This window comes from Trichosurus vulpecula, chromosome 1 (assembly GCF_011100635.1).
Source record: "Trichosurus vulpecula isolate mTriVul1 chromosome 1, mTriVul1.pri, whole genome shotgun sequence".
Taxonomy (NCBI): domain Eukaryota; kingdom Metazoa; phylum Chordata; class Mammalia; order Diprotodontia; family Phalangeridae; genus Trichosurus; species Trichosurus vulpecula.
In genome coordinates, this window is record NC_050573.1 from 76,904,196 (window position 1) to 76,928,943 (window position 24,748).

The 24,748-nt window shown below is 44.0% G+C and overlaps 1 protein-coding gene across 1 annotated transcript in view; it reads right to left on the reverse strand.

Moving 5' to 3' along the window:
- CARM1 (coactivator associated arginine methyltransferase 1) overlaps nucleotides 1–24,748 on the reverse strand; it is a 53,827-nt gene that overhangs the window by 5,632 nt on the left and 23,447 nt on the right. Inside the window, exons 2-10 of the mRNA XM_036755793.1 lie at nucleotides 21,954–22,079; nucleotides 21,225–21,331; nucleotides 20,192–20,296; nucleotides 16,026–16,136; nucleotides 14,794–14,971; nucleotides 3,001–3,091; nucleotides 2,275–2,356; nucleotides 1,873–1,958; nucleotides 1,141–1,230 (exon numbers count right to left, since the gene is read on the reverse strand). Coding sequence (XP_036611688.1) covers nucleotides 1,141–1,230; nucleotides 1,873–1,958; nucleotides 2,275–2,356; nucleotides 3,001–3,091; nucleotides 14,794–14,971; nucleotides 16,026–16,136; nucleotides 20,192–20,296; nucleotides 21,225–21,331; nucleotides 21,954–22,079 — 976 coding nt within the window. The remainder of the gene's footprint in view (nucleotides 1–1,140; nucleotides 1,231–1,872; nucleotides 1,959–2,274; nucleotides 2,357–3,000; nucleotides 3,092–14,793; nucleotides 14,972–16,025; nucleotides 16,137–20,191; nucleotides 20,297–21,224; nucleotides 21,332–21,953; nucleotides 22,080–24,748) is intronic.

Sequence of the window (24,748 nt, forward strand, 5' to 3'; positions counted from 1 at the left end):
GTACCGTTCACTCCCCCAGACCCTGCACACTATGTGCCTGGACACTGAGGGACCATTAGCAAAATGTGAGGGAATGGAGAGAGAAATTCAGAGCATCTTCCAGTCACGAAACTGGGAAATCAGCAGAGGATTTAAAGCAGGGTCTTAACTTTCAATCCATGAACTTGAATGGAAAAAAAATTACATCTTTATTTTCACTAACCGCTTACTGAAATTTACTATTTCTTTCAATGATGAATTCTTTAAAACACGATTCTGAGAAGCAACCCATGGGCTACATCAGACTGCCAAAGAGGCCATGACACACAAAAGGTTAAGAACCAGTAACAAAACAGGACCAAGAGCTAGGGCAGTGGCAGCACGTCAGGTCCTTGACTCTAAGAGTGCCCAGTCACCATCCCCTTTCTGAGAGTGCTGCTTCATCTCTCTGGGAGCCGAGTAATAATTTTGTTTTGGCAAACACAAGCTGGGAAAACAGCCAAGAAGTCCTGTGGGAACAGACGGTGAAAGAGCATCTCTAACACACGAGAGCATCACAGACAGAACGGAAGCTCAGATATACAGGAGCCTGGGCTGTGGTAAGGTCTCAGATGAAACCATATTTGCCATCTCCATCAGATGCCAGGCTGAGAAAGATGAAGAGACATCTCTTATCCAGCCTGAGACACAATACAGACTGACTGGAAGAAGAAAAGGAGACAGAAGGACAAGTCAGGCATTCTTCCAGCTGTCTTAGCCCCAGACACATGGGCACGCATGATCACACATGTGGGAGACACACACCCAACTAGCACCTAGAAGCTCATCCCAGCTTCTGGCACTGTGGAGAACGCATCAATGTTGAGAATAGAAGCCAGAAGGCAGGGAGAGTAGCCTTGTTCTTCCCTTAAAGGTCACTCTGACTATTTCCCCTGAATCCCAGTGTGGCTGTCTGAGGTCTTGGGGTGGCGGCAGGTGGGGCAAAGGCAACACAATTATACACACACACACACACACACACACACACGCAAAGGCAAGGTAACTGAAGGTGGACGTGCAGGTGAATACAAAGAGCAGGAAGTTGGCTGGATCTATTCTACAAATCCCATGCTCCCTCCACTGGGAGGCCCCAAGTCTTTGTCCATTTCCCCCATCACTTACATTGAACCAATGAAGGCTACATCAAACCAGAAGGCCAAGCCATGGACAAGCCCTGAGTGCAGCATGTGGAACTTGAATGGGATTTCTATCCTGGAAATCAGAGTAAAGTAAAGTTGTTAACCAAAGGCAAGGCTGGCATGGGAGGGGGCAGACAATCCCCGAGGTCCTCAGGGTGGGCTCTGCGGAGGGCTGGCAGAAAAGGCAGCCCGAGGAAGGCTCATGCGGCTCCAACAGGATGGCTCAGGCTAACTAACACCTTTCCTTTTTACCAAACATGCAGTCCCAATGACTCTTAACCCAGTATGAGGAAGATCTACAAGTCCAGAGGGAAGCATGAGCTCCCTCTCTTCCCCAGTTTTCCCCCTATCTCTCTGGGTTCAGCAAAGAGAAGAAGAAAATTAAAGCACTGGGCAAATTCTGAGAAGGGATGCATTTTAGGCAACCTCTCCTACCCCTACAACAGTGCCCAGGGCTACTGAAGATAGCTCAAGTAGCGATGGGAGTAGAGGACACATCCTATCATCATTTTGCAGGAAGGAGGTTGGAACAATACTTTCAAAGTGTAGAGACCTGGGTGTGGATGTAAGGTCTTCAGGTGTACAGACAGACAGCCCCAGCCACATCTGCTCCATGGGGAGTCCCAGGGTCTGCAGGGATTTCTAGCTTCATGGCTTCAACCCACTCCTCCTCCCTCCAACCCACAATCTACAGGAAACCAAAAGGAAACATTACCTGTGCAAATCACCTTCTTTGGCTTCTAAGAAATTCACTGTATATTTTACTGACTTAGCCATTAAAATCCTGATATCAAATGTGTCCTAGGGGGGAGAGAGAGTGAGACAGAGAGAGTACACTGAGTTAACTTGGCTGTAGAAGAAGAAAGAGAAAGCAGGATGAGGCTACTCAACAGAAGCACCTGTGTCAGGGCCCACCACTACAAGAATGCCAATGAACTGGTGTCTTGGTGCCAAGAATCTCTATGAAAAACTCAGGCTGATAGGCCATGATCAGAATCAAGGCTTCAGGAGGAAACCAAAGAGCAAACCTTCCATGAAAATGCTGCAGACTGCCTCATCTCCCCCCACCGCCCCTTTCTTTAGTGTTGAATGCTGGGATGCTTGGGGTTATACTTACCACAACAGGCTGTCTGAAATATTCATCTACTGCTGCTCCTCTAAGTGCTGACAAGTCAACTCCATGAAAAGATGGCTGATACCTAAAGAAAAGGCAAGAGAGGCCCAACCCCGCCCCACCCCAAGAATCAGCCGACCAACCTGTGTATGTCAAGGACCTTGCTCGCTCCCTAGAAGATACACTTCCAAAGACTAAGGCTAACTTTTTAATTGTTCAGAGGATGGGGCAATTTGAAAAGCGTTTGACACGCACACAGGAAAGAAGTTATAATTATTCTAGGAGTCAAACTAGTAGGAGTCAAACTAGTAGGCAACTACCACTGAAGGGCAGTATTTTTCAGCTGGAGGTTTGAACCACAGCATTTCCTGGGAGAGATAAAGGAGAAGACAGGAAGGGTAGGAATGAGACAGGAGAGGGAGAGCTGATCTTAGTCAGCCTATACCAGCAGACAATAATATTATAGTAACAGCAGTAGGGCCCAAAGGACCTTAGAGGTCACCTAGTCCAACTCATCAACAAGGCCCACGGGTCCAAAAATAGCACATCTAGAAAGCAAGGCTAGCTCTGCCTGGGAAGCAGAAAACCAGCTGCCCAAGCATCCCCAAAGTACAAGGGTAAGAAAAGCTAGACTTTCTGAGGCTTGCAGATAGTTGTCAAGCTCTGTGGCTTTGGCCATGGCCTCTGGCAGCCACCAGGCAAAGCTCATAGACAGGAGAAAGGACTCACCAGAAATTGGCCTTAGTAAACTGTTCCATGTAGAGCTGTTCATCTGTGAATGGTGCAAGATGAACGTCCCCGATGGTTGGAAACATATTTCCTGGAAATGGAATGTGGGGTGAAAGAAATAAGAAAGAAAAGTCTGACATTAGTAACATTAGGGTCATTAATTCCAGACAGGTTCTTGACAACTGTCCAGAGAATGAAAGATCTTCAGTGTCTTAGTTTCCTTGTGTCAGAGCAAAGGAATCTCTATGGACAGTGTCAGCAGGCCTTCCCTGGGCAGCACAATCAGAACCTCAACCATGTTGCCAGTATGAGGGAGAGCAAGTTACCCAAAACAACCCGTCCAGCCCCAGCACAAATAAGTACCTAAGCAGGAGGGAGGAAGTGATAGGTGGCACTGACAGTTACATGAAATGCAGAGACAACAGTAAATCGAAGGCTGACATTACTATTTTGGAACAAGTACCCTTTGAGGAGAAGGGAGCTAAGTTTGCCAAGGATATGAAGATACTACAGATGGCTTTCCATCTAGATGGAAATCTCCCTTATCAGAAGAGACTTTTCTTTCCAGGAGGCAGCACCAGGGAAAAGGTAAATAGCCCAGGACACAAGCTTTAAAATCTCCAACAATCCAAAAGAGAAAACCTGAGCTTCCTTCTCCAGCCTATGCCCACTCCCCTCCTTGGGGCCCTGCTTTGTGTGCTCAAAAGTCAGAACTCATGAGAGATGCGTTTTATTTCTACACATTGTGAGTGACTCAAAGAGAATGAAATGCTATTGTTACTAGGAAGTAATTATGTAATAATTAAATCATTATGAGAAGTAGTCACAATTCCTTAGAGCTATCTCTAAGTGAGTAGTCTGGACTTCAAACCCTAATGTTTCACACCACCAAGTCAGTAACAGATGTAGGAAAGGACTACACGGTCCTAGAATCCAGCCCTGGCCAATAAAATGAGCTACTACAAGACAGTGGAGGGGAAAAGACCAGCCAGCAAGTAAATCAGCAGCTACCACTGTCTAGATGTCCCCATCTGCAAAGTTATCTTGTTCAGATCAATCATCCTGATAAAAAAACAGTCAACTGCCCATAAACTTTTTCATTCTCAGACCTCCCTCTGGGGTAGGGGTTCATAATGATTTTTGTGGGTCATAGACCCACTTGGTAGTCAGTCTGGTAAAGCCTATAGACCCTTTCTCATAATCAACTTTTTAATATAGGATTACAGGGAAAACCAGTTAAACTGAAATATAATTATCAAAATATTGTACAAAAACAAAAAATGAGTTCATGGATTTGAGGGCAAAGCATCTGGGCTCTAGGGTCAGGCCCCAACTGGTAGATCACCTACAATTAGCTCTGTTCACAGAATACTCTGCCTGTGTGTATTTATACATATGTGAAATGTGCCACCATCTTTTTCAGTAACCATCTAATTATTTCTTAAAACACCTTCTTGCTCTAGGACTGGATGCCCCCTACTTCCTGCTTCAGATAGAAGAGGGAAGCCTCATTTTCCCTGTGCACGTGAAAAGTCAGGGCACCTTTGTAGGCAAAAAGTGGCATCTTTCTCCAAGTGGGTTGCTCGCTAGTTTAAGAGGACCAAGATGATGAGCTAAAGCATCAGCCTCAGCAGCTTGGTCATGTGTGGTTATGTTGCCCTCTCCAGACAGGCCTGGGTTTCCTCTAGTACAAACTACTGACTAACCAGCAAGGACTACAAACTGACATCACACAGCAGTTTCTGAGTTTCAGGAAGCCAATTTCCTACTAACTTGAAACTTCTTTTTTCTAAAGGATTCATCAGTTAATTCATAATTATGTCTTCATTTCTACAGTGTTAAGAATAATATGTATGGCAAAGATGGACACATCACAGAGGAGCTTCCACAGAAAACTCTGTAGCAGAAGAGCTGCTGCTCTCCCAGAGACAAAAAGAACCTTGGCTTGGAGGTTCCACTGTCTTACTGTGCTTATGCCTATAGTGCCAATTTGGTCAATGGTTTTGTCATGGCCTGAATAGGTGAATGCAATTATCTAAGAGGAAGTTTAGGAAATGGTGAGGATTATTTGCACATATTTTCCTGGCAAATGGAGGTAGGGCCAGATCTTGGAAATGTGATATTAGGATGCCTTGCAATATAAGGAAAAAATAATGGCCAAATTTCTGGTTCATATTATATATTACGTTGTTGAAGGAGACAGGGTGGACATGAAATATGTTTTGTTTTTTATTTGTCTAAATCTCCATCTTGACTAGCTCTTTTTAGAATGTGAGCATGAAACACTGAAGTGCTGCCTCACACACTCACCCAGGAATGTGTGTACTTATTCAATAAACAATAAACTGACCCTTGTGCAAAAACACAACCAATGCCTGGCTTCCAGATGTTGACCCCAAGGCTTTGCCTCCACATGGCTGGTGGACTGGGGCCTCTCAAAGAGGGAGTGGGGGTGGGGTGGGGAGAGGAAGTCACTAACAGCTTCCTGGACAGAAACTCCAAAGGAAACCCCAGGGTCATTCTAGGCTTTGCTGCTAGCATTTTCCATGATTTCTAAAGCACTACTAGTGACTTAAAAACAAGCTTCTTCCAGATACTGAACTTGGTCAATGATGTCTCTTCCCTTTGTGGAATGAGAACAGAGAAGCACAATATGACTTCTTCTTCCTCCTAGTTCCTAAATTCTAGACCACAATGTGTACAGCTTTGGTTCTGCATCAGAGTGACTCCCACCCAAGGATATCTAAGAGGACAGCCTTTAACATCTTGAGACCCAAAGGAGATACTCAAGCCTCAGGAAACATGTGAGAAAAGAGACCATTAACCACACAGCTTTGATGGAGACCTGAAAAGTCTGTCTCCATCCCAGTTCTCTTCTCCCATGGGAGAAGAGACAATGCTAAGTTACCCCCCCCCACCTCCTGCAGCCTGACCACATTTGTCCAACAGTGCCAATGCGCCGCTATGGCATGGTCACCACTAAGATGCCTGTTTTATTTGCTAAGGTTCTAATTGATGGCTTTTACTTTTTTACTCTACAATTATTTCCCAGTCACGTGAACCATGAATCCTCACTCATAAATGAAAATAGTTAAACAAAACCAAATAACAGAAGGACCACAAATGGCAGCATGTGCAGCATTCTGTAGGAGTCCTGGCTTGTAGGTGGGATTGGGGCTTACCTACTCAGGAAAAGCACTCTGCCTCACTGGGGATGAGGTCTGTCTTTGGGCCCTCTAGGTGGAGGATCTCTAGTTAAACAATCAATCCCTTTCTCTTCCCCTCATCCCCAGCTCCAAATCTCTTTTCTTTCTCTGGCTACCTCTGCACACTCAGTTATAAGAGTATTTGATTGGAAATGTTTTTGTCATCAATTCCCATCATTACTACAAACAGATGTACTCATTCGGAATGCTACACCTGGTAAAGGCAACGCTGACGTGATTGATTGTCTCTTACACACAACATGGAAGAGAAAGCATCGTTGCTTCTGTCTCTTTCCTGTCTGCTTCAAGATTTCACTAAGGATGGACTGAGGAAGATAGACAAGCAAAGAAGCTAGAAGGGAAGAAGGAAACAAGACAGAAGCCCTGGGCCCACCTCACTCCCTCCTACTCAGTCTGGAAACAGCTGGTGCCTATTCTTGCTTCTCATAAGACAGAGTCCGAGACACAGATCTGTCTCTAGCCTCCCCTGGCTTTAGTTTAGAAGGCAAAGAGAAATAACAGTTGGTGTTTTACTGACTTCTCTTATTTTAGTATCTAAAGTATTTTGTAAACAGGCTGGAATTTTACTGAAGGAAATAGGCTCATGTCTTTTAAGCTGGCAAAACTGGCCAGGAGCCCAAGAGTCCGACCCATCTCCCATAATGCCACCGGGCTTGACACTCCCTCCTAACATTACTCTTCAGTCTGGGAAGGGTGGATTGAGGGGGAAGGCGGCATGTCTCTCAAGCCAACACTCAGGCCTCCTGAGACTTGTGCTGTTATACAGGGCAAAGAAAGGTCATCACTCCTTTCAGTCTTGATCAGAGTCTGAGGAAAGAGTCATTTCAAACAGGGCCTGCCAATGGATGAGCAAAACACTCTGCAAGGTCCCAACTAACAGAGAGGGAACATTCTGCCAGAGACCCTGACAGCCCACAAATGCTGGTTCTGTTCTCGGGGTCATCTTCCACTCTAAAAATTCATCAGCCTCTAAATCAGATATTCTTAACCTTTTTTGGGGGCGGAGGTGGGGAAGTAGAGGGGCCATGAGACTATCTTTTGGCAGTTTGGTGAAACCTACTGGATCCTTTCATAGAACGTTGTTTTTAGATGCATAAAATAAAACACATAGCAGTGCAAAGAAAACAATTATACTGAAATAATTATCAAAATATGTTAAGAAAAAAAATTCATGGATCCCAGGTTAAGAAGCCCTGCTTCAAAATCAGACCACTCAGGTATTTTATGCAGTAATTCACAAATGAAATAAAAACTCCATGAGTTTTCTGATGTCTAGTGACTTGAAGATAATTAGCAACGAATGTGAGAAATCTAAACTTTGAGGACAATGATTGGCCTCAAAAAGCAGTTGTCCAAGTGCTGAAGCTGGGACAGAAATACCAGCTGGCATATGTCTAAGCAACCAACTATCTCTCCAAGTTGCAAAAGGAGGAATTTTCTCTACATTTGAAAATAAGAATGAAAATAGCAGTTCCCATTTATATAGAGCTTCCCATTTTACAAAAATCACATTGCTAGGAAGCAGGAGGAGTTCAAACTGTGTGAAAAGGATTTAGGGGCTCTGCTGAACTGCAAGCTCAGGATGAGACAACAGTGTGTGGTAGAGCAGGCATCAAAGCGAATACTGCCCTGGGAATTAAGACAGTGTCCAGAATGGAGATGAGAGTGCCACTGTATTCTGTCCTGGGCAGGACCACACCTGGAGAAACGTGTGTTAAGGTCTAGATTTGAGGAAAAACACTGACAGGCTGGAGAATGACCAGAGCTATGAGGAGACTGGAGACAATGTCCTATGAGTATGGGTTAAAAGGAAATGGGGCTGATAAAAAAGGAAAAGAGGGACAAAATAACTGTCTGAGTACTTGAAGGAGTGTCACAAGTAAAGAGGGATGGAATCTGTTCTGCCTGGCTCCAAGGGGCAAAACTAGCAGCAATAGGTAGAAGGTTGAGAGAAGCAGATTAGACATGACATAAGAAAGGCTTCCTCACAAAGAAAACATCCCACATTGGAATGGCTCCCCCTCACAAAGGGAGACTGGATGAGCACTTGTCAGTCGTTTAACGGGGAGGGGTTCTTGGTCAGGAATGGGGTGGACTACAGATGACCACAGACATCCCATCCAACCCTGCACTTTGGTGAATTCATGTCTCTCGACTTCCAAGGCTAGGACTTTGTTCCCTACACAGCACCAAAAACCTCATGACTGACCAAGTCTAAACTTATACTGTACTGAAATATAACTGATATGCGCAGTGAGCAGTATCACAGGATGCACTGTTTGGGACACTCAAAAGATGAATGTGGCAGGCAGAAAGGCATGTGAGTTGGTAGAAGCCTAGCACCAGAGCTGTGCCAGCAGGCGAGGTACACCTGGGAGTCACTGACCCTATGACGCCAAGGAAAGTGATGCTAAAGACAATACTAAAGAATCGTGAGCTCAGTCTAAAAGGCTAAGAGGAAAAAGGCACCAGTAACACCAACTCTTCTCATGTAATCATAATGGAACCATGTTGCTTTCAAAGCTTCATTCAGATGCCCTTGCCAGATCCCTCCAATCAAGACTGATCCTTCTAGCCACTGACCCATGGTAGGGTAAGTCACAAAGCTTATGGCTTGGGCAACATCAATTTCCAGTTTTCTAACAAAAACAGAACGGCTACTCTGCCCCTCTCTAACCCACAGATGAGAAGCCCTCCTTTCCCTTCTTCCTAAGTGTCAGCCTGGGACTACTGCAGGGTCCAGAAGAGTGCAATATGACAGAAGGACTCTCTAGGGTTTGGAGGGATGGAGGTCTGAAGCATGTCAACTCCCAGGAAGAAGTGACTGGGACAACATGTAACCATACTTCTACTCACTGAATGGCAAACACCTTTGTTCCAGTCAAGTGATGTACCAAAAGCCTTTCAGATGAGCTGCTTGGTGTTAGCTCAAAATATGTTGGCTATGTCCTCCTTTCAAGAGCTTGCTTCCATTCTTCTCCCTCTCCTGTGGGCTTGGCACAAGAAAAGCATGGGCATAAAATATACTACTCAGGGAAGGCTGACTTCCTGGCAGTCTCTCTAGAAAGGCCTTGTTACTGATTAGTTAATTAGAAATTCTGGGACATACATCACCATTCACCCACACAGTCACAGAACTGGTCAGTATTATCACCAATCGCCTTTCCCTACTTGCTCTTCTCAGAGAACAGCAGAGGGCGCCTCTTTCCAGCAAACACTCAATTTGGGTGATGAGGCCAAAGACTTGCCAGGAGAGAGAGGCTTAAGTGAGTCCTAGCAGGGACTGCTCAAAGGATTCTTACGGTTTTTGCCTGTGTAGCCCCAGAAAGCAGTGCTGCGTACAGAGCTATAGAAGATCTCCTTGGTTTAGCCGAAGAGGCACAGCAACTCAATGAGCCTCCTGTTCAATGAGACCTGAGTAAGTCATACGGGTTTCTTAACAACCAACATCAATGAGAGAGGATTCAGAGGTATTTCTGGGTTGGCTGCTGCTTGCCGAACTTCTTCAGCCTGGCCCAGCTGAAAGAATAATGGACTCGAAGCCACTGAGCAATCATGTAGTTCAAATGACACCCCACCATGACATTCCCAATCAAGGGAATCTACCCCTTTGCTTGAAGACCTAAATACAGAGAGAAAACAGAGGTGGTGTTTGGGGAAAAGATCGGGAGAGCTGCCAGAGGAACCCATCCCTGCCCAAAGCAGAGAAGCTAATGATTTCTTGGCTTCCTGAAATCATCATTCAGTCTTCAAAAGGGTTCTTCCTACCCCAATCCTCCCCAACAAGGAAGCAGATGGCTGCTGAAATAAAAGTGCTAAGAATCTTGAGGGGAAGTGACCACTCTCCCCTGGAGTTTGTGAGGGAGCAAGAGAGGAAGGCCAGGCACAATCAGGCACTCTAGACTTTGGGAGGAAGGATTTTAAAATGTTCAGAATGCAAAGGTAGCATCACCACAGACTAAAATTCTACCAGGGAAGTTAGCACGTGAGGACTGGAAAGTTCTCAAGACATTCTAAGGATACAAAGAGTAACAATTCTGGTGAGGAAAAAAAGGGGGAATTGGCCAAGGAGACCAAGGCATATGTATACAGAGTTCACCAACCAATTGAGATTTTAAACAGACGTGTACTGAACATGGAAGCAAGAGACAAATAATGGAAGATGAACAGAGAAGTGTAGCACAATCCTCTAAGAAAGGCACCGAAAGTGCTAAAGCTGAGACTGAGCTAAGGCTAGCAAGGAAGGCTGAGGACTCATTTATTCAACAAACACTTATTAAGAACCTGTTTAGTTCAAGATGTCCAAAAGGCAATCGGGTATCAAGACTGGAGGTCTGCTGAAAGATTTGGGCTAGATAAATATATCTGAGAATCATCAACACAGAGATAACTGAATCCACGGGAGTGGATGAGATCACCAAGCAAGACGGAATAGAGCTGTGGTTCTCAAAATATGGTCCAGAGACCCCCAAGACTCTTTCAAGCGGGTTGGCCAGATCAAAACTACAGTTATCCCTTCTACATTGTGGGAGTTAGGGGCACAGTGCCCCTGCAATGTGGAAAATCCATGTAAAACTTTTTGGCCCTCCCTTTGTACCGGAGAAGTCTGAATTTTTTCTTTTCCTTTTATGGGGTGTTTACAGTATTAAAAATGTTGATAGTATGCAATAGTGCACATATTTTATGCATTTCTGACTTTCTAAACTTCTTCTGTGTCATCTGCTGGCCTTCGTGTGTCATCTGTAGCTTCCTCAAAACTCCCCCAAAATTCCCATTTAACTTCTTATACCCAGCCATGATACCATCAAAACCATGACAGGGAAAGTTATGATGTGGAAGGGATAACTATATTTTCATAATACTAATAAAACACTTTAATTTATAACATGGCAAATACTGATAGGTATAATCCACATCTTCTTTGGGAGGTCCTCAATTTTTAAAAGCATAAAGGGTTCCTGAGAGACCATTTGAGAATCAGCAGTATAGATGGAGAAGAGAAGAAGGCCCATGTCAGACCTTTCCTTGGAAGAAACCCATGGTTAATGGCTATGACCTCAAGGAAGAACCAGCAAAGGAAAATGAGAAGCAGTCAGACAGGTAGGAGAACAAGGAGAGAGCAGCAGGAAAGCAGCCAGCAGACAGGGAAAGACTGAAGGTAAATGAGGGAGGTAGGGATGATAAAAGGGACAATCTGCTAGAAAAGATGGAAAGGAATGGGGTCACAAGTGCATGTCGAGGGGTTTCCCTTGGCAAGGAACAGGGCTGCTGCTTCATGTGAGACAGGGGTGAAGGAGGACAGTGGGGAATGGCATTGGAGGAGGAGAAGAGGGAGCTCTCAGTGAATGGCCTCAATGTTTTCAGTGAAATATGAAGCAAGGTTCTCAGCTGGGAGAATGGGAGAGGGAGTCATGGGAGGTTTAAGAAAGGATGGAAAAGTTTGGAAAAGCTGAATTGATTAGGGAGGTGTAAAAAGATTACCTTCCTGCAGTGAAGGCCCAGTTAGATTATGTAGCATAAATCTGTAGTGGACTCAGTCGGCGTGGTTTCATGATTTACTCCACCTCTATTCAGTGGCAGAGGAGCAGGAGTGAAGGCAATGCATACTGCAAATAATCCAAGGTTAAGGCTTGAAAGGAAAATTAGTTAAAGGAGGGAGGAAGGGATGTGAGTGTAGAGTTTAACTGGTTTACTAAGGGGCTGAGACAGGGGAGGAAGGGGAGTGCAGATAGTGCAGGGTGATGATCCAGGAAAAGAACGGACGGGTGGAAGGAGAGGATGAGTCATGGTGAGAAAAAAAGGACAGAGTTAAGGGCTGGAAAGCAGAGGGAAAAATGGAGCGATGAAAGATTATGAGCAGTTAAAAGAATTCGAGCTCATGAATGTGGAAGTGGCTGCGTGCAAGTGGGTGATGGCCGAATCAAGGAGCTGATCGTCTTTTTTTCTTCTAGCAATATTAGAGAAAAAGGAGGCTCAGAGAAGAGACAGGACACATTCTTACTGTGCTTTGCATTCTTAGCCAAGGACAACGATCTTCGAACTGGAAGAGAAAGAAGAAAAATGGCTAATAGGAAGCTGAAACCCAAGACCAAAAGGGACACAATCAGAGAGCACCCAGCTGCCACTGCTGAGCTCAAGCCTCCAGGCCCAGGTACACTACACACCCAAGTTAAGGAAAGAACTCCTAGACGTGACATCTGAAGGATCTTGAAGAACAAGAGGTGTCACAAGAATGGAGAAGGGGAAATGTTTTTATTTCAAAAATGAGAAGTAGAGTCTTCAGACTATAGGCCACTGAGTCTGACTTCAGTCCCAGGCAAAATTTTAGAATTATTCAAGGGATGATTAGTGAGTATCTAAAAAAGGAAACAGTCAGAAAGAGTTCATCAAGAATGGGTCATGCCACATTAACCTCATCTCCTTTTCTGACAGGGTTACTAGACTGCTAGAAGTTTGGTCAAGCCTGATTTACTAAAGTATCTGACAAAGTCTCCTACGGTATTCTTGTAGACAAAGTGGAAAGATATGGCCCAGACAATAGTATAATTTCATGGATTTGGAGCTGGTTAAAAGGCTCAACCCAGAAAGTAATAATACATGATTCAAATGTTAACTGGGAAGGTCTCTAGTGGTGTGCCCCAGACATCTCTGCTTTGCCCTTGGGCTAAGTCAACAATTTTGGAGAGATGCACAGATGGCATATTTATCAAATCTGCAGATGACACAACGCCAGGCTGGATAGCTAATGCGCTGGAAAACAGTGTGATGGTAACTGGCTAAGTTAGAAAGTTGAACTGAATCCAATACAATGAAACTGAGTACACTTGGGCTAAAAAAAAACCCAACTTCCTAAGTACAAGACAAGGGAGTCATGGCTAAAAAAGCAGTTTGTTTGAAAAAGATCCATGGGCTCTGGTGAACTGCAAGGCCAGTTTGAGCTGATAGTGTGCCATGTGGCCTGCTCCTCTCAGAGGACCCTCAGAAGCCAGGGACCATGGAGGCCAAAGGTGGCATACTTTGGAAAGATGTTGACTGTTGGGGGGTTTTGTTTGACTTTGTTACAAGAAAAGATTTAATGAGAGTGGGGGAAGGAAGAAAAAGATGTCTGAAAAACAAACCCTAACCAAGTGTGATATAGCGGCCAAAAACGTCAATGCCATTTGAGGCTATGCTAAGAGACTGAGAGTCTCCTTGTGCCCTGCCCTGGTCAGGCCACATCGCACATCACATGTTCAATTCTAGGTGTCACATTTTAGGAAAGACACTGATACGTTGGAAAGGGTCTAAAGGAAAGTGATTAGGATGGTGAAAGGCTGTGAGATCATGCCACACGAGTATCAGTTGAAAGGATGGGGTATATTTAGCCTAGAGAAGACTCTGGAGGGCTAAGATAGCTGTCTTCAGCCATGTGAAGAGCAGTCACGTGGAAGAAGGATTTTGATTGGTTCTTCTGGTCCCATAGAACAATGGGAGGAAGTTTCAGAGAGGCAAATTAAAGCTTGATGTCAGGAAAAGCTTCCTAACAATCAGAGCTGTCCATAGGTGGAAGGAGCCACCCTGGAAGATGGCTGATTCCCTCCTAACAGAGATCTTTAAGAAGAGATTTCTGGAGGGAATTCTGCTTCAGGTCAAGCTAACCTCTGAGGTCTCTTCTAATTCTGAGATTCTGTGAGCTCATTACTGCTAAAGTGTCACCTATTCCATTTTGGAATAACTTCGTTAAAAATGTTTATCTTTATACAGATCCCAAATCTGTCTCCCTTCGACTTCCAACCATGGCTCCTAATGCTGACCTGTTCCACAGCACAGGCCTCCACATCCCTGAAGGTACCAACTATGTCATCCTGTCCCCCAAGTTTTCTCATCCCCAGGACAAACTCCTAATTTCTTCACTGATCATAACACAGCATGAACTTAAAACCATGGTTGCCTTCTCTGAATGTCCTCAACTTGCCAACTCCTTCCACAAATGTGGTATCCAGAAATGAACACAATGCTCCAAGTGTGGTATGAACAGGACAGAAGACAAGGTCTTTCCATCACTAATCATCTTCTGAAAATTGGCTGCACACACATTTCGAGCCCCTCGCCTTGAGAGGCTGGTAGTGACAGAAAAAATAAAAGACATGATTCTGATTCCTCCTGCCAAACCTACTCTGCTCTTATCCTGCTACTCTTCTGAGAAAGAGAAAACAACCAAAGAACACTGAACTGTCGGGGAAGAACACCCAACCTGAATGACCTGAGAATGTCCTGGGGTAAAGAATCTACATCCCAGAATTCACCACTAACAGACCCCAAATGAATGTAATTTATCCCCTACATATGACCTGGGAAACTAAGGGTGAGGCTCTCAACTACAATATATGTAAGATCAAATTAGTTACATGTAAAGCCATAAACTCCAAAATCTCCTTTTGAAAGATTTTACTTTATATTCCCAGAGAACCCCCAAATGGCTATTTGCAGAGCTCTGCAGTGCTAGCTAAAAAAGGGAGGTTAGGCCAATGTACACAGGAAACAAATCCAGCCAACAAACCCCATTGTGCCCAGCCCATTTACTTACCACTAGGCTTTAAGTACTTCTTGGCATGGAGGTAGCTCTCCAACATACGTTCATTGAAAAGCATGTAGCCCATTGGCTCTGAAATAATTATGTCCACCTGCTCGGGAAGTGAGATTTCCTCCACCTTTCCAGGAATGACCACAATTCGGTCTGTGAGGTTGTTACTCTTTACTAAAACCTATTGGTGGGAGGGGAAAAAGTTGGGGATAAAAATCAGGGAAAAACCAATCTTATGGAGGAAAGTATCCTTGGACCAATGAGCTTCATTAAAGTCTCACTGCTGATTTCATCTCTAGGAGAACCCCAGGGAGACTGAGCCCAGCAGCCTGCTCAGAACCATGCTTCCCAGACAACCAAGCCCAAAGTGGAAGAGGAGGCAGAGAGAGCTCAAAGCTTTTAAAGACTAGCACAAGCTATGAAACATAGTGGTGGAGACTTCTGGTTTAATTCTTTGTTTTATTTTGTGAACTTTTCCCATCAAAAAAATCTCTTTGGGTTGTATATTTTTTTACATTTTAAAAAATTACAGTGACTCCAAACTAATTTTGTTTGACAAAATGTTGAGAACATAGGACACCACTTTCTAAAGATCAAACTATGAAGGACAAGGACTCTTTGATGCATGCAAGTAGAATTACTGATAAATTATCTCTCTAAGACTCAAAGCTAACACAAAGACAATGGAATCAGAGCATTTGCAGTTGAAAGACACCTTACAGTTTATCTAATCTAACACATTCAAAATACAGATGAAGAAATAGAAAACCAGATAAGCTGAGTGACTCCTGTGAAGTCAGGAGGGTATAGTACAGAACAGAGCCAGACCTGAATGAACCCTGTTCTTCTGTCTCCAAATCCTTTGTTCTAGCCATTACATTATAGCTTCCTCTTTTCCCTCAGAGGTGGACAGCATACCTCCCTAATGACCCCAGAACAGTTAAGAGGCAGAGAAATTTATCTACTGATATTAATGGCAGACAAACTGAGGCAGCAAGAACTGAATTTTCCAAGATCACAGAGGAAGCTAGGATTTGGCTTCGGTCTCCCTAATATCACCTGGGAATGAGGCAGTTCTTTGTGCTCCCCAAACAGCCCCATACACCCTCCACCACAGCCTTACTTCTGAAGGCTCTGCATGCTGCCACAGATCTGGGGGCGGGGCGGGGAGGTTGTAGGGGGTAGACAGGAAAGGAGGAAGGAGGAAGGTGTGCCTGGCCATGGGGCCTACTGACCTCAGCATGCTGAGCCATGGTGCTTGCTTCCACTGCATAGACTTTTCTTGCTCCTGCCTGAGCAGCAAAAAAAGACAGGATCCCGGAGCCACAGCCCACATCTAGGACAATCTGGGAAAGGAGAAAGTCACTGTCAGTCATGGTGAGCAATGGAAAGAACAACCAGAAGATCCCTCCCCATTTTACTCACCAACCTGAGAACCTTCAACTTCCTCATCTCCAGCACTGGTTATTTGCCAGAGATTAAAGGCTTTAAGAGTAGGAGACAAGAGGGTTCAAGGGTGAGATTTTTATATTAGCAAACCAATGATGTACCTCTGACCCTTACGGGCCAAGCCAATAAGATGATGCAAGGGAGCTCTCAACACATCTGAAATGTATAGGTTCTCTAAAAAATTAAGTTTGACCTGGGACTGGATCAACCGAGTCTCTCCCTGTTTCTGGGTAGGCAGACTGAGCAGGCTGGTACTACATATCTGACTGCAATGCAGAGACTATGGGTCCCCACCCCATAAGGTTTCCTTGACTCTTCAAGGTAAAACCTTCCTTTAACATTGCTTTCTTTTTATCCTCAAATGTCCTGGTGCTTGACCAACACTCTGGGGATAAGATAGGTTTCTCCTCCCCAGAAGTGGCTGCCTCACAGTTGTGAGACTGTTTGGGTAGAGAGAAAGGATGTCTGTTTGCAATTTGCACTACTATATAGTTCAGTCCATGTGAATAACATGGAAAACTGAGAGGGTACAGCCTCTAGTGAGCAATGGGCTTCTTCTCTTCTACACATACCATTCATTGGTGTTCTCCAGTTACAGGCCTGATGCTACAGGATGGGTCTACCACAGGGCAGCCATATTATATACAAACTATGACAATACTGGACCTAGCTTCCACAGTTTTCTTTTTTTTTTAATAAATGGTATTTTATTTTTTCCAATTACATGTAAAGACATTTTTTAAACAGTAAACAATTTGATACAGGTTATATATGTGCACTCACGTGAAACATATTTCCATATTAGTCATGTTGTGAGAAAAAACACACCAAAAGGAAAAAACCATGAAAAAATTTTTTAACATGAAAAGAGTATGCTTTGATCTGCACAAACTACATCAGTTCCTTCTCTGGAAATGGATAGTATTTTCCATCATGAGTCCTTAGAAACTGTCTTGGATTGCTGTATTGCTGAGAAGAGCTAAATTATTCATAGGTGACCACTGCACAATGTTGCTATTACTATGTACTGGGTACAATATTCTCCTAGTTCTGCTCACTTCACTTCATCAGTTTATGTAAGTTTTTCCAGGTTTTTCTGAAATCTGCCTGCTTATCATTGCTTGTAGCATAGGAGTTATTACATTACATTCATATACCACAACTTGTTCAGCCATTCCCCAATTGATGGGCATTCTCTCAATTTCCAATTCTTTGTCACCACCAAAAAGAGCTGCCATAAATATTTTTGTATATGTAGGTCCTTTTCCCTTTTTTATAATCTCCTTAGGATACAGACCTAGTAGTGATATTGCTGGGTTAAAGGATATGAACAGTTTGATTGGACTTTGGGCAGAGTTCTAAATTGTTCTCCATAATGGCTGGATTAGTTTAAAACTCCACCAACAGTGTATTAAGTGTCTCAATTTTCCCATATTCTTTCCAACATTTATCATTTCCCTTTCTGTCCTATTAGCCAATCTGATAGGTATGAGGTAGTACCTCAGAGTTGTTTTAGTTTCTATTTTTTCTAACCAATAGTGATTTAGAGCATTTTTCATACGACTATAGCGAGCTTTGATTTTTTTCATTTGAAAACTGCCTGTTCATAACCTTTGACCATTTATTTATCAACTGAGGAATGACTTGAATTCTTATAAATTTGACTCAATTCTCTATTGGAGAAATGAAGCCTTTATTGGAGACACTTGCTATAAAAACTGTTTCCCAGCTTTCTGTTTTCCTTCTAATGTTGGCTGCATTGGTTTTGTTTCCATGCTGTTTCCACAAAGGGTTGAAGTGATGTCTAAAGAAAAACTGTGATATCATTAATCTTAATTCACTCTATCAGGACAGGAGGTACTTAATAAATAGTTGAAATTTCTCCTGAAGAGCTCATCTCAAGTAACAAATTCTCTAAAGTGTTACTATACAGAAATTTCATTTTGCAGATGCTGCTTCTAAATCTTAACAATGGGATTGGGGATCTTTAGGCTGCCCTGACAGATGCAGATCTTCCAGAACAAGGGAGGTTCCAGTCTAACTGTATTCTGCCCTGGTTGGACATCAAGACAATCGTGTTCAGTTTTAGGTACCATGTTTTAGGGAAGAATGTAGACAGACTGGAGCACATCCCAAGAAGGGCAAGTAAGATGGTGAGGTATTTGGAAACCTATTTAGCTGAGAGAGAAAAGAATGGGGTAAGAAGGTTGGGGAGGGAGCACAGAAAATAACCCCATCTGCATGTATTTTAAGGATTATCCTGGAGAAGAGACACTCAATTTGTTCTGCTTAGCCTCGGAGTACAGAACTAAGAGCAGTTACAAGTAGCGGCACAGTCAGATTCTGGCTGTCCATAAGGAAAAAAGGGCCAATGGAAGGCTTTAAGCAGGAGCTAACTCATGGCATGGTAGGAATTTTGTAGGGAGGATTTCTGTTCAGGTATGGGCTCTATGGTGACCTCTAAGGCTACTTCCAATGCTGAGATTGTGGGGTTTCATTTTTGTTTTTTCATTTGCCTTCTTGTATTTTCTGCAAAAAGCTGATATAATAGGTTCTAGAAACCACATGCAATTTCATCCTGCAAAAAGAAAGGTTCCTACAGAAAAGCTAACCATGTGTGAGGGGTTCCTCTTCTCTGTCAGCTTCAGGGAGATGGAAGTATTTGGCCCCCCGGTGCCTCAGGGATCACATGGAAGGATGTCTTAAACAAAGAGCTGGGGTCACCTGTACCCAACTTTCCAGGGTCCTGACTAATACCCATGCCTAAAAATAGTCACAAAATCCAGAAACAGACCTGCAGCGTCTGAGAATGGGGAAAGGGGAAGGGGGGAAGACAAAAAGGGAAGGAGGAAGGGAGAAGGAAAAGAAAAAGGGACAGGGAAAGTAAAAAGCAAGAAGATCAAAGTCTCCAAAAACGTGATCTACTGAAACAGATTCAAATGAAAAAATAATAATGCCCTGACACCTGGCCCGCTGCCAGAGGGTCAAGGACAGACTGCCAACCCCAGACTGGCAGGTGCCCCTCAGGCAGGGCTTTCTCTAGTGGCCTTCACAACCTGATACATGATCAGAGATACCTTTCCAGGACAAGGTTTAGAAGTTAGAAGGACCGCCTAGCTTATGCCTGTGACACCAAACATGAACACAGGAGCATTCCTTAAGCAAACTGGCTGGATCCCACTGTCCAGATTCCTTACACATACTTGTAAAGTACCTGTCTAAGGGAAGGTGAAGATTCTTGCAGCTGCTGGGAAGCAATGTAGTTTTCATGATCATCTCATTAGTTGTTCCATTGGACATATCATCAAACATAAGTAAAGATCAAATCAGTGGCACTCCTCATAATCAGCTTAGCCACAGAGAGCGGGGGCTCTACCAGTAAAAATCCTTGTTCAGAAATCACACGGCAAAGTCAAGGTTCGGCATTAGTATTGCACCGCAGAAAAGTAAAAGAGAGGGAGTATAAAGAGCCTGACACCGTGGGCAGAAAAGGGTGGGAAGGTTTTGGATGGAGGACAGTTCAAATATCAGCTGTTTGCTTCAGCTACTTCTGGGCCAGACACACAGTGTCAACAGAAACACCACAAGGAGCGGATCTCAGGGAGACTTCTGTGGAGCTCATGCTGGTCTCATGAAGATATTTAAAAACAAATCAGCATGGATGGTTTGGGGCAGGGGTGAAGGAGGGATGAGCTCCCCACAGCTGAGATTCAGAGTGTGAAAGATGGAGAGAGCTTCCTGAAAACTTTCTCACTCTTAACCCCTGTCCAAGTACTCTCCCCACTCTGTCCTTCTCCTCTGGCCTCAGCTTCCCCTGACAGTCCATTCTTATTTAGAAGCTCAACTGGGCCTACTTGGCCCCTAACACCAGCGGTTAGATTTAAAACCACAGCTGATTTCTGGTCTTGTTCCAGAGCTAAACTCAGGCTGTTCCCAAGAGTGAATTTCTCACCTTGTCCTTGAAATCACTATGGTTCTGTAGGATTGCCCTCTGGTACGTGCCCGTCCGTACATAATCTTGCATCATGTTCTGCTGCTGTGACAGGTAGCCATAGAACTATAATACACAAGACAGAGCATTATGAATAGAAGAACCTCCACATGGCCAGCCTCAACACTGAAAACCAACCCAACCAACCACAGCCTTCCCCATTCAGACCCCCTGCTTCCTCCCCAACAAACCATGGAAGGAGCTCAGCAATGGGAACATGCCCAGGGTTGAGGGAGCATGGGCATCACTTCTCAGAAAGTCATGCTGGGGGCCAAGGCTGAACCATCCCTGTTAACAAACAAGGTGGTCAGACTGCTCTATTCACTGTTCTCCGCAGCTAAATCTAACTGGATCTCATCAGTGCCAGGATATCCCAAGCCACAAGGGAAAGGGAGGGGAAAAGCAATATACCTCTTAAGTCAGGAGGCTGGCAAGTATATTGGAGGAATACAACTATAGACCCTGGGATTAGAAAGCACCCCCTTTTCTAAATTCTGTTTGGAGCCAGTAAACGTTCTATAAGAAAACAGAGCTATCATAACATAGGTTCTGTTCTCAGAGAATCTGAGAACTGCAAAAGAAAACTGGGTAATTATAGAGGATTATGACTGAACTAGAGAACCCTGAACCTGAGACTAAAGATCTTAATGCAAAACTGATGGGTAAACAGACATGATAGTTTCCAGTTTTAGAGCTGTTGGGAATAAGCATACCAGCTCCTGAAAGCTTTGCTACTAAACATAAAACTATCATAATTCAAAGGGAGGGCTCTGTGATGGAAGAAAACCAAGTGCTCAGGAGCACCAAATGCTTATCAAGGACTCCTGCAGGGGGTGGGGAGAGATGACACAGAGAGAGCTGAGGCCTAAACGACTATCCTTTAGGGCGGTCCAGTTTCAACTGAGCAGAACCTTTTCCACCTTCCTAAGAAGCATCTACACCTGGGCCCTCCCTTTGGAGGCCCCAGGAGGATCCTGCCAGGTGGAAAACACACCTGGAAGTACTGCACAGCGGAGGATTCTTCTGTCCGCTCACTGAAGACGGAGCGCTCTAAGTTGTGACCTCGACAGGTTTTCAGAATATTATAGAATGAACAGAAATCTGAAAAAAGCAAAAACTTAATGTAGAAAAGAGGTCACACGGGGGAAATGGTAATGCAAACCAGGAGAAAGTGGCAATGGCATGTTAAAGGACCAATACATGGATAAGTTCCTGGCAATGGAAAGGGAAGACCTTCCAGAAGACCCCTGGTCATTAAAAAAAAAAATTAGATTCTGGAAAATTCTTGGCCACAGAACAAAAGAAAGTTTTCACATCCACAAATATGATTTGAAGGCAAAATCTTCATAATTATTTGAAGAAAAAATCTTCATAATTCCAGATACATGAGAACATGCTTAAGCACTCATTCTATTCTTTCTCAGGAAGAAGGAAAATAGGAGATATTTAGCAAAATATCTAACAGAATTCAGACGGAGAAAGACAAATGGTTCTCTTTGAGAGTGGAAGTCTACGAGGATTCACTCTGTACAAGTCCGTAAGTCAATGGCCTTCAAGGTGACTAGAAACAAAGAAGGTGAAAGAAGGACCCAGAATACGGAGATAAGAGGAAGAGGGCTTTGCTCATCTCTCCATATTCAAGAAAGTGTTGAAGCAAAGGTTTGCAAAGGAATTGCTCCTGCCTCAGCTCAGAACCTTCCTGGGTGGGCAGCAAGGGACTTACCATTGGGCGTTGCAAACTGTATGAGGACACTGTTACAGCCCAGGGTGATGATGAAGGACTGCTTTCCCACTCGGCTGCATTCTGTTTCTCTGGACACAGAGCACTTAAACACACAAACATCTTCATCTGGAAAGAGAAGACACCAGCTTAGCTCCTCACTCAAGACTGGCAGCCTGAGAGTTCTTGCCTTCCTACATTTGCCCGTAACAGCTCCTTCGCTCTCTCCATGCTAAATCCTGCCCATCATGGAAGGCCTATCTCAAGCTGCAGCTGCTTACAGATGCATACCCTAACCACACATAGCACTGGCTGCCCATTACACACATTTTAGCCTCTACTTTCTGTTTCTGGGGATCTGTTTTATGTGTGTTGTCGTATTTCACACCTAGAATGTAAGGGACCTACCCAATAGTAAATCCCTGGTATTTCTTTGGTATCATCCACAGTGCCTCCTTCACCCACTGGGCCAACAGAGCAGATGCTCGACTGATCATCAGAGACTGCTGCACTCACTGTGCCAAGTGAAGTGTCCAGAGCAATCATACTGGAAATGAAGATCTTATACTTTGTTCACTGTGAAGCCTCTGTGCTTTAATATTCTCACTTGAATAATGAGAATGGTGGGAGAGCTGCTTGTCTTTTACAGGATAACTCTAAAGCTAAATCGATGACTGTAAGCAAAGTATATCCAAGAGTTTATGGATCATTGGGAAGCTAGTGCACAGATAGTCAACACACATTCACTGCAGCAAGGAGAGTGCAGTGTGGTGTAGCACATGGAGGACCAGCCTTGAACCCAGGGCTTCCTTGTTCCAAGACCCACCTCTGTTATACACTGGCTGTGTGACCCTGGGCAAGTCTCTTAACCTCTCAGTGCCCCTAGGAAATTCTCAAAGACTACAAGTTATAGATACGCCTCCATTCTGCAACTCTGGGAGGAGTATTTCACACCTGGAGTTCCTCACATAAGGTCAATCTTAGGTCTGGACAAAAGTGCCAAGATTTTCATCGTCACTATTACTGAACTTCCCAAACCTGTTCAGCTAGTGGAACCCTGCTCCTAGCTTTGAAAATGAGCTGATGACTCTGAGGATTCAAGATTCTTCCTCACACACCTGATTCCAAATCAGAAAAGCCAATATGACAGGCCTCTTCCAAGGAACAGGACCAGAGAACCACTTCAAATCAGTGGAGCCCCTAAAGGGGGAAGTTCAAAGCATATGGTGTCATCAAAAGCCTGACTTAGGGGCGGGGAGGCAACTCTATTACCCAGCTGTGGGATGGAAGGCTGTGGGGGAGCACAGAGTGTAATTTATACCAGTAAATTCTCTTACTTCTCAAAGGAAGAGAATCCTCATAATAGCTAGCATTTACATAAAGCACCTTACAAATATCTCGACTGATCCTCATAACAACCCTGGGAGGCAGGTGCCATTACTACTACCATTCTGCAGATGAGGAAACTAAGACAGGTTAAATGACTGGCCCAAGGTCACAAGGCTAGTAACTATGGCTGGATTTGAACTCAGGTCTGCCTGACTCCAGATTGTGAGCTCTATCTACTAGATACCTTCTCCAAGTCCTTTGGTAAAATAGCCTGAGTCATGTCCTTTCCTTCCAAAAGTACCCAAAGGGACTAAGATGCTGGTACATCAGCGTCACACCCACTGCTGGCTGTCAATGATAATACCTTACTTGGGGCTAAAGAAACCTGCTCATGGATGATTACTAAATCTTGCCCAAACAAAGGTGAGAAGGCATGGCCGATAGATCACTTTTATGCTCTTTTATGCTGTTGCTCCTCCAAAACTCCAGGATCCTTTCCTCCCACTGCAATCCAGTTTATTCTTACAGCAGTAGTTACCTGGTATCAAATTGTACCCAAACACCCCAGGAACGTGAGGAAAAAGAATGTAATAGCCAATACCCTAAATCAAGGTCTCAATATGGCAGTAATTGTGGTGCTCTTGGCAATAGGAGGGGAAGCTCCCCTGGCTCTAGGCTGTCAGAAAAACCATCCAGTCGTGCCAGCCCTGCTAGTCTTGGGTGAGCACCCAGTCCTTCAGCGGATATTCTGGCCCAAGCAATAACCACACGCAACTGCATTATTGTGAAAATCTGAGTTTTCTATGGAAAAAAAAACCAGTGGTCTTTTGGGGGCCAGGGTGGCTAGCTTCAATCAGGGCTTCAGTTATGCTCACTTCTATGACTAAAACACACAGTAAATAGCACTCATCACAGAGCCTGGCACAAAGTAAGTGTTTAATAAATGTTTATCAATTGATTGACAAATACCTGAGGTACCAGGATGATCAGGGACTGAGTGTTAACCTGAATATCTCCCTATTTCTAATACCCAAGCAATACATTTACCTCATTTCTAGGTAGTCAGGCTGGAGAGGGCTTTGAATGCCAGACCCAAATTTCACTGTTCCAACCAATGCCCTTCTCAATAGAATGTAAGCTCCTTGAGTATCCTAGCTCCTCCCTCCTACTACCTAGGATGTGGCATGGTACATAGAAGGCATTTAATAAAGGCTATTTGAATTGAAAAGCATCATTATTACATTATAACCAAACCCCACTGCAAAATCACAAAACCGTGTAACAAAACACAAACCCATTGTAGCATCATTCGACTGACAGCCAATGTATGACAATGTTCCAATAAAACTAATGGTCCCTGTAACACTGTATGTCCTATCAGCATGTGTTCACAGAACCAATTAATGATGTTAGGCCCGTACCTTCCATCCGTAGAATATTTTATAATTTTGGAAGCACTTTCACACACA